A 10,723-nucleotide genomic window follows, 5' to 3' on the forward strand; every position below is an offset into this window, starting at 1 on the left:
AAAAAAAAAAAAAAAAAGAAAAGAAAAGAAAAGAAATGCTCCTACCATTAGAGAAAGGACTGAAGGAGCTGAAGAGGTTTGCAACCCCATAGGAAGAACAACAGTATCAACCAACCAGTACCCCCCAGAGCTCCCAGGGTCTAAAACACCAACCAAGGAGTACACATGGAAAGACCCATGGCTCCAGCCTCAAGTGTAGCAGAGGATGGCATCAATGGGAGAAAGGCCCTTGGTCCTGTGAAGGCTCCATGTCCCAGTGTAGGGGATGCGAGGGTGGAGAAGTAGGAGTGGGTGGGTGGTTGGAGGCACACCCTTATAGAAGCAGGAGAAGGGGGATGGGATAGAGGGTTTCAGGGGTGGGGGAATTGGGAAAAGGGATAACACTTGAAATGTAAATAAATAAAATATCCAATTAAAAAAAGAAGAAGAAATACTCCTACCATCCATGTTTTCCAGGATGGGGCAGAGCCGGGAAAGCCATTAACGGAGCCCTTGTTTCATTCCTGCACCCCGACTAACATGTGCGTCTGCTCCTTCAACCCTGACTAACATGTGCGTCTGCTCCTTCAGCCCTGACTAACATGTCCGTCTGCTCCTTCAGCCCCGACTAACATGTCCGTCTGCTCCTTCAGCCCCGACTAACATGTCCGTCTGCTCCTTCAACCCTGACTAACATGTCCGTCTGCTCCTTCAGCCCCGACTAACATGTCCGTCTGCTCCTTCAACCCTGACTAACATGTCCGTCTGCTCCTTCAGCCACTAACCGCTGTGTTCTTGTTAATACTATTTCTAGCATGATTATTGTGATTATTGTGTAGCTTGTGGCTGTGACTACTCTCTGCCTGACACTCAGTAGGTGGGAGTGCATTAACTTACTTTTTCTTAGTCTGTACTCACTTGATAAAAATGAAATGCCCTTGGCTTGTTACATATCCTTTCTCTTTCTCTCTTCCTCCTCACCCTCACCTTTGAGACAGGGTCTCACAGTGTAGCTCAGCCTAGCTTAGAACTCACTGTCTTCCTGCCTCAGCCTCGAAAGTGCTAGAATTATAGGTACACCACTTATACTTTTCTGATGTTTGTACACTGGCTGTGTGTGTGTGTGTGTGTGTGTGTGTGTGTGTGAATAGCATGTATGCATGAACAGGATATTTATTGCAATTTAGTAAAAGAGTCTCAATGTTTTACTAGCTTAACTTCTGTTTTTTTTTTTTTTTTTTTTTAAATTGGAAATAGATTCTTTTCTCATACACTACATCCCAACCGCAATTTTAACTCTGTCTTTGTGAAAGTCTTCCATGATATAAATCTGATTGCCTGGTCTACAGAGTGAGTTCCAGGACATCCAGGGCTATATAGAGAAACCCTGTCTAGAAAACAAACAAACAAACAAACACCTGATTGCTCAGTGCTGGCTTTCCAGCTTGCTTCCCACTGCTCCTGCCTTAATATTAAAGCCTACTGTGTCATCTCCTGAGAACACAAACTGCATCAAGCTGTGGCCAGATACAATGTTCTAATAATTCTCTCTCTCTCTCTCTCTCTCTCTCTCTCTCTCTCTCTGTATAAATATGTAGCCTGACTGGCCAGGAACTCCCTGTGTAGACCAGGCTGGTCTCAAAACTCACAGAGATCTGTCTGCCTCTGCCTCCTGGGATCGAGCGAGTACACCACCATGCCTGTCCTGTAAACACTTATTTAGTTCTCATAACCTAAGAGAATAGGCTCTGGGTCCTTTGTTTGTTTGTTTGTTTGTGGCATCTGAGGAAACTGAGTCAAATCCATATAGAAGAATCTGGAAATTCCTATATGAGCTCCATTGTTCCCTATTCTGGACTATTTGTAGGACTCTTATCCATAGACCCAAAGAAGACAAATAACAAGGAGAGCCCAAGGGAGGATGCTTGAATCTCACTCAGAAGGGGAAATGAAATAGACACTGGAGGTGGAGGGAGGGAGGGAGGGAGGGAAGGAGGGAGGGAACTGAGTGGAAGAGGAGATGGGAGAAGAATGGAGCAGGGGTAGGGATCTGGTATGGGGAGAGCAGGGGAGCGAGAATGAGAATCAGCAGTGGGCAGCGGGGTACCTCTAGGATGTGCTAGAGACCTGGGACAGGGGGCAGGGGAGGCCCCAGGGAGTCTGTGGAGGTGACTCTAGCTGAGACTCCTAGCAGTGGGGGATATGAAGCCTAAAATGGCTACCTCTTATAGACACGAAGGACTCTCAGTGGAGGGAAAGGGACAGCAACCCATCCACAAAACCTTCCACCCAGAAGGACAAAGGTCACCACTGCCTATCTAAAATGTCACGTCTATAATTTTTTTTTCTTTTAATCCCAGGAAAGATCCCTCAGTAGTTTTCAAGTTTACCTTTCCAAGGTAGCCTTTATGAAACTGAGCCATTTCCTACAGTTCTTCAAAGTGCTACAAGAGAACGCTAGTGGGAATGTATAATTGTTATAATTGGTCCATCAGTTTGCAAGGAATCAACCAGGAGTGACTGAGAGGAGGCTCAGTTATTTATTCATGTAAATATTTATTAATACTAAATGATTACAAATTTCTGCTTGTCAAAGAATCTGTTAAAGTAAAATACAATTTAGAGATACAAGCCCTAAACTAGAATATTATACTTTATGATTTAAGGCAATTCATTTTTAATCTTACTTCATATGATTATAATTTTGTTTCAGGCTTAAGAGAAACATTTTTTTTCTTCCAGTTGGTGGTGGTGGCACACATCTTTAATCCCAGCACTGGAGGCAGAGACAGGCAGATTTTTAGGCCAGCCTGGTTTATTTTATTTTATTTTTTTATTTTTATTTTTTTCAGCCGTGCTTATAGAGTGAGTTCTAGGATAGCTGAGCTATGCAGAGAAACCCTGTCTTAAAACACACACGCACACACACACACACACACACACACACACACACACACACACACGCCGGGCGTGGTGGCACACACCTTTAATCCCAGCACTCAGGAGGCAGAGGCAGGCAGATTTCTGAGTTCGAGGCCAGCCTGGTCTACAGAGTGAGTTCCAGGACAGCCAGGACTACACAGAGAAACCCTGTCTCGAAAAACCAACCCCCCCCCAAAAGTAAACACACACACACACACACACACACACACACACACACACACACACAGGTATTTTCAATTAAAATGTATTTTATTTTAAATTAAATGAATATGTGTGTGTGTGTATGTGTGTGTGTGTGTGTGTGTGTGTGTGTGTGTGTGTGTGTATGCACATTAGGGAAAGGTGACTCTGGAGGCCAGAAGAGGGCGCTGGCTATCCTGGAGCTGGAGATGCAGATTGTCTCAGAGAATGGGCTCTCTGCAAGGGCAGTATGCTTATTTAACTACTGAGCCATCTCTCAGCCTCCATTTTATTTTAACATTTATTTTTATTTATGTGCATATTTGTTTATTCATGTGCGTGCCATGTACGCAGGTGCCCTAGGTAGTCAGCTGGAGTTATGGCAGCTGCGAGAGACTTGACATGGGTGCTGGGAACAGAAAACAAGACACCTGGAGGAGGGGCAAGTGCTCCCAACTGCTGAGCCATCTCTCCAGCCTCCAGTTAAAATTCTTAATAAGGTATCTGTATTATTTAATAAGCTGTGTATTTTTGAGCCATGGCACCTTCAGAGACCATGCGGTAGCAAGTAGAGGTCTCTTTTATCCCCTCCCTCTACTCACTAGCAACAATAAAGATCTTTTCAGTGCTAAGGATCAAATCTAGGGCCCCGAGGCACATGCTATGCACGTGTTCTGCCGCTATAGCCCCAGCCACTTTTGACAACAATAATTTATTATTGTTTGGTTTGATACAGGACTTTAATATGTAGATTTGGCTGATGTAGAGCCTCTAGACAGACCAGGCTGGCACAAATTCAAGCCTGCGCTCCTGTCTCTACCTCTCAAGTGCTGGGATCATAGTTCTGTATCACCACTTCCAGCCTCAATAATATTTATTTTTCTCGAGAATAATTTCGCAACAAAATTGCCCTATTGATTTTCTAAGTCAGGGATTCTCTATATGGCTCCCATTGAGATTGTCTGGATAGTTAAACAGGCCATTTTAGACTTGGTCCTGTTGAGTGAGAATCAGCATGAGCCTGGGACAACAGTAAATTACCTTGGAATAGTCTGTGACTAGCCTGACATTTGATTCTTTTTTGAGAATGGAGAACACTTTTTGTTAGTTTATTTACCCAGTAACAGACTCCTTTGAAAAGCTGGCACCCAGACGTCAAGATGCATTCTTAATTTTTAAAAAGAGGTCCATTTTGTTTTTCTAAGACTCCACATTTAAGACGCCATCTGTAAACCTGCATGAAGGTCTTTTTGGGTGCGAGATCTCAGAAGGAATAGACACGGATGTCTTCACTACACCTCAGTAGCTTTAACACGATTTGCTGTGTAACTGTGGACACACTGAAGCTCTTCCTGAGCATAGACGGTGTCCGGTGTTCCGATGCTGGGGAGAGCAGAGCTCAAGGGGCTGTTGGGACACGCCCCCTCTCCCTCGCTTCTATTCTAGGTGACTAGAAGTTTGTGGGAAGAAGCAACGAGAGGGATAATGGAATGCATGTGAAAAAGTCAAACAAGAAAGGGAAGCCGCAATGATGGTGGGACATATGGGACACAAGGAAGACAGTGGGTGAAGGGGACAAATTAGAACACGGTATCATGGACACAAGTGTAATAAAAATGCTATGGTGAAACCAATTGTTTTGTGTGCTAAATTAGTTAAAAACAAAACAAAACAAACCTAGTAAACATGAGCATGGTGGTAGCAGTTTGGTCCCTCTGTACCCATTTCTTGCCTTCCTCAGTTTCACCAGGAATACTGAGGGGCCAACACGGACTTATCATAGGAGATTCAGGGGCCTGCACTCAGGAATGACCTTACCAGGTGCTGCCTGATTTCCTTGGTTCTGGCCCCGTAGATGATGGGGTTGACCAGACATGGGAGCAACAGGTAGAAAGCACTGAGCAGGTTGTGCACATCTTGGGAGGCAGTGCGTGCCACACGGTAGACAATGGACGAGGACATGGTGGAGGAGTAGACGGTGAAGATGACCAGCAGGTGGGAGCCACAGGTGTTCAGGGCTTTGGACCGTGCTCCACCTGATGAGATCCTGAAGGCAGCATGGATGATGCGGGAGTAGGAGGCGCCTAGCAGAAGCATATCCAGGACTCTATTAAAGGTTCGAATAATGAGTCCCGCCGTTTTATTCAGCGAGATGTCCCCACAGGAGAGTTTCATTAGGGCCATGTGCTCACAGGCAAAGTGGTGGATCACATCTGAGCGGCAGAAGCGGACCCGCGAGGCCAGTACCACCACTGGAGCCACAATGCATGTGCTCCTGGTGGCTGCCAACACCACCAGACCAGCCAGTAACTGTCCTGTCACTATTTCTGGGTAGCGGAGAGGGTAGCAGATAGCCACATAGCGATCTAGAGCCATGACCAGGAGGATGTTGCAGTCCATAGAAACCAGAAAGTAGATGCAGAACATCTGTCCCAAGCATCGAGGGAGGGAGATGCGGTTGAAGCGTGTGGAGAAGCTGAAGAGCATGGGAGGCAGCACCGTGGTGGCAGCACAGATATTGACAGCCAGGAGCAGAGCAATGAGCAGGTACATGGGTTGGTGCAGGCTGCGCTGGGATGCCACCGTGTGGATGACCAGGCCATTGGTGAAGAGGATCACCAGGTAGAGACTGAGGAAGGGTAGCACCAGGAGGGCTCTGGCTTCCTGCATCCCTGGGAAGCCCATGAGGAGGAAGCTGGTGTAGGACTCATTGTAGGTGCCATTGTAGGTGCCTGACATGACGCCTGAGGGCTGGGGGAGGCTCCAGGGAGAAGGGAGGGGCAGGATGCCGAGGTTCAGTCCCTGAAAGGTCCAGCTAGGACCTGCCCCAGCCTCACGAGGCTGGACTGGGTGCTTAAGTTTTCATGAGGCTCCAATATTTCTAGAGGAAAAAAGAAGACATTTGGCCTTATTATTTAATGAGATCCTTACACAAATCATTGCTTACATTTCAAATAAATCACAGGTGGAGATTTTGCTTGCAGAATTCCTGGGTCAAGTGATAGTCACCCCCCCCCCTTTTTGGATGTCAATTGGATTTCCAGGGATGTTGAATGAATCTTGTCACTGACTCTGTGGTGCTTGTACCTAGCCACCATGATCTTAAACAATGGTGGTTGTAAAGTCACATGTTATTGTTGACTTCGTTATCTATTGGGAACTTGGTATTTCCCATCGTAGTTTAACCATTAGTCATTATGTATTTTTTAAGCATGGTTTATAAATCTTGTCAGCATTTTCACTTTGCTTATGGTACTATTAAGGCCAAAAGTTTGTATTTATAAAATTAATTTAATTGGTATTTTTTAAATAAATTATTTCCTTGGCTTTTAGCATAGACAATCCTGTCTTATTCAAAGGCCAAATAGATAATACATGTATTTTTGTTATTCTTTGGGCTATGAGTTTTATTTTTTGCCCCTGCGTGTTTATCTGAGTGTGCTTGCCTCTGGGTATGGAGACCAGGGATTAACACTGTCTTTCTGTATTACTTTCCACCTTATTTTTGAGTTCACTGTGTTGGCTATCCTGTCTGGCCAGGCAGTCCCTGACTTCCACCTGTCTTGGTTCTCATGTTTGTTCAGCAAAAACTTTACCTTGTTCTAGTTAAATCTTGTTGCTGTGTTAAAACATGATGAAAAACAAGAGAGAGACTTGTGGAAGAGTTTATTCTGGCTTATAGTTCCAGAGAGAGAGAGTCCACAGTGGTGGAGGAGACACGGCAGCCACAGCCAAAGCAGGCAGCCAAGGGTCCACATCTGCACCAGCACACAAAGCGCTCTCTCTCGCGCGCACACACATACACATACACACACACACACACACACACACACACACACACACGCACACACACGTACATGCACACACACGTACATGCACACACACACACACATACATGCACACACACATACACACGTACATGCACACACATACACACATACATGCACACACACACGTACATGCACACACACGCGCACACACACATGCACACACATGCACACACACGTACATGCACACACACACGCACACATGCATACATACACGTACATGCACACACACATACATGCACACACACATGTACATGCACACACACACGTACATGCACACACACACGTACATGCACACACACACGTACATGCACACACACACGTACATGCACACACACGTACATGCACACACACATACTCACACACACACACACACACACACACAGGAACCGGGAACAAAGTGAGACTACACGGGCTGCAGAGTAGTGGTTCTCTGTGGGTCATGCCCTCCATGGGGTTGCTTATCAGGTATCCTGCACATCAGATATTTACATTACAATTCATAACAGTAGCAAAATTACAGTTATGAAGTAGCAGTGAAAATAATTTTATGGTTGTGGTGGGAGTCACTACAACATGAGGAACTGTATTAAAGTGTTGCAGCATTAGGAAGGTTGAACACTGTTATAGAGTTTTTGAAGGTCTACGGTGTAGACCCAAGAAACATGCCCCAGTGTCATAACTTCCTCTGGCAAAGCCGCACCTCTTAAAGGTTTTATAATCTCCTCAAACAGTGCCACCAACGAGTTCAAGTGGAAGACATTGCTCATTCAAACCGAGACACACACTGAGCCATCTTTCCATATTCAAGGTTTTATGAGTTCTGACGTGAAATTCATTTGATTCATGACACGATAATTTAACTTGGTTTTATCCGGATAACACCACTGTTCCACCTACCTGTCACTTCATGTTGCTGTCTTCATTCTAGATGGAGTTATTTTATGTGGCAGAGGTTTTTATTTTTTGAAGACTTATTTATGTGTGTGCGTGCATGTATGTATGTGGTGTGTATGTGTGTGTGTGTGTGTGTGTGTGTGTATGTGTGATATGTACACATGTGTGCAGGTGCTTGAGGAGGCTGGAAGAGGATGCTGGATTGCTGGATGTCCTGGAGCAGCAGCTACCCAACATGGCTTGTGAGCCATGCAGCATGGGTGCTAGGAACTGAACTCTGGTTCTTTGGAAGAGCAGCAAGTGCTCATAAACACCGACCCATCTCACTTGCCCTGTGGTTGTTGTTATTGTTATTATTATTATTTAGATAGTGATGTTCCATTTGTACTCATATCAGTACCATGCTATTTTCAAAATATTTATTGTAACTCACCACATGATTTCCCCTTTAAAGTATAAAGTAATAAAGTATAGTAAGTTCATAGTATTATGTAATAATCACCATGATCAACGTTTGCAATGCCCCAGATAGAAGCTCATCTACAAACACTTGCCAATGAGTTGCTAAGGTTCTTTCTGAGTCAGTAGATTTGTCTACTTTGGACATTTCCCATTAGTTAAATAAGAAAAATTAGTTTTTTTTTCCAGCTGTGTATTTGAACTCATGAACCGCTTGCCTGTGCCTCTGGAGTGCTGGCATTACAGCCGTGTCCCACCATACCTGGTTTGTGTTTTTCTGTCTGTTATCCATACTGTATACACATCAGTATTTTATCCAGTTGTTTTTTTTCCTTAAAGACAGGTTCTTTCTACATATCTCTGGCTGTCCTGAAACTCACTGTGTAGACCAAGCTGGCTTCAAACTCACAGAAATCCTCCTGTCTCTGCCTCCTGAGTGCAGGAATTAAAGGCGTGCCAGCACTCCCTGCTTATTTTATCAGCTTTGAGTGGAAGAATAGTACATCCATGTAGACAGCTCATCCCATCTACCCACTCACAGTCAGGCGACATTTGGATTATTTTTCTTTTCTGGTTATTATAGTAATGTTACCATGAGTATTTTGTTTTAATGTATTTTTCTTGGTTATGTTCTGAGGATTAAATTGCTGGGTCATAGATAATTCAATGCTTAATCTTTCTTCTTCTCTCTTTTTATCCCTCTTTCCCTCCCTCCATATTATTATTGTTATTATTACTACTACTAAGATAGGCTCTCACTATGTGATCCTGGTTGGTTTGGAACTCACTATGCAGACTGGCTGACTTCGAACTCATGACTCTCCTGTCTCTGCCTCTGGAGCGCTGGGATTACAGGTGTGCGTCACGGTGTCTGGCTTGTGTTTTTCTGAGCATCTTTTCATTTGTCTGCTGGACACTTATTCATTTTCTCAGGAGAAATGCCTATTTATAGCATACCTTTGACCATTTTAATCTGGTCTCTTTCCTGTCACTGACTTGTTAGAACGCAGCACCATTTTGATTACTGTAGGATCATTATTTAGACTCCCAACGAAACACTTTTGCAAGTACTTTTAAGATTTTCATTACTCTTATTTAATTTCCCCACCATTAGTATCACTTTGGTAATTTTCAAAAATTACCTTGTTGCAATCTGAAAAACTGGGATTTCATTAAACCTATAAAGTAATCTGTGGAGAATCAAAATCTTGGCCACACTCTTTCTGCCTGGTTACAAAATGTGGTGTTCTTTTACAATTTTTTTTTAAAGTGTGCGTGGTGTGTGTGTGTGTGTGTGTGTGTGTGTGTGTTTGTGTGTATACATGCCAGAGGATATCTTTCTTCTCCTTTCACTGTGGGATCCAAGGGTGGAACTCAGCTGTCAGGCTTGTGAGATAAACAATTTGACCCTCTGAGTCATCTCATGAGCCCTGAACGACAATGCTCTGAGTTTTCAAGTCTTTCTTTAGCATCTCTCAGTGGCTTATAGTTTGATGTGTATAGGTCCATGGGAGCAGGCACTCTGTCTGCATTTGTATTCCTGGAGCCAAACACAGACACCTGGGACACACACTTGGAACATAACTGCTGAACAGTGAGCCATCTCCTGCACTGTTGGTGTGTTCCTGTGTGTCTTGCTGTGTGCTCCACTGAGGCTATTACAAGCCTATAACAGTTTTGAATCCCTTTCCTTTTACATAGTAATGATATTATTTTGTACATTTATTTTATATCTTATCATTAATTTTTTTCATTAATTGAAATGTTTTCAGGAGATTATTTTGGGCATTCAGGAGAATTATTCTACTTCTGTTTTATGACTTTTTAAAAATATAAACCAGAATTTCCAGAATCATGTTAAAAGCTAAAAAGGAAAGGTGTTTTATACTCCCACTACACGTTCTCAGTGCACTACCTGTTTTTCAGTAAGTACAATGTGGCTTGTTGGTTTAGGACTGACAGGGACAGGAAATGGCCCTTCATCCATTCATGTATCCAGTTATTGTTAATACATTTTTGACATTTGTTGTATCCCAATTACTCTACTGGTCACATGGGCGTTACATGTGCTCTGGATGTGCTTCCAGTGCCCGCATTACTTATAGTCTGGTGGGAAGGACCAAAAGTGCAATGGGAACCCAGGACACACTGTTTAGAGGTCTCTAATTAACTTCTAGGGACAAAACCTGAGGCTGAGGCACTACACAAGGACCAGGGATGCTGAGCTGGTGGGCATGGCGTTGTGAAGTTAGGCTCAGAGGCCTGGGTTTCTAATAAAAATAGTCGGAGTCAGCCTAAATAAAGGCAGGAGTGGTACAAAGAGCCCACTGATATAAAGCTGAGAATTGGGAATCAGGTCAGAGAAGGATGGAACTCCAAAACCAGAGTTCCCATCCCTGTCATGAATCACAGAGGGGATTCCTGGATCTCCACCTATG

The 10,723-nt window shown here is 43.9% G+C and overlaps 1 protein-coding gene across 1 annotated transcript; it reads right to left on the reverse strand.

Moving 5' to 3' along the window:
- Positions 1 to 4,890: 4,890 nt before the first annotated feature.
- Positions 4,891 to 5,841, reverse strand: LOC110336675 (olfactory receptor 52K1-like). Its single transcript, XM_021219383.1, has one exon. The coding sequence runs from the start codon at positions 5,839 to 5,841 to the stop codon at positions 4,891 to 4,893; it is 951 nt and encodes a 316-aa protein (XP_021075042.1).
- Between the last annotated feature and the right edge of the window lie 4,882 nt (positions 5,842 to 10,723).

This window comes from Mus pahari, chromosome 1, assembly GCF_900095145.1.
Source record: "Mus pahari chromosome 1, PAHARI_EIJ_v1.1, whole genome shotgun sequence".
Lineage (NCBI taxonomy): Eukaryota > Metazoa > Chordata > Mammalia > Rodentia > Muridae > Mus > Mus pahari.

Excerpts from the sequence above, each read along its gene's own strand:
- LOC110336675 (XM_021219383.1), bottom strand. The coding sequence starts at position 5,841 with ATGTCAGGCACCTACAATGGCACCTACAATGAGTCCTACACCAGCTTC.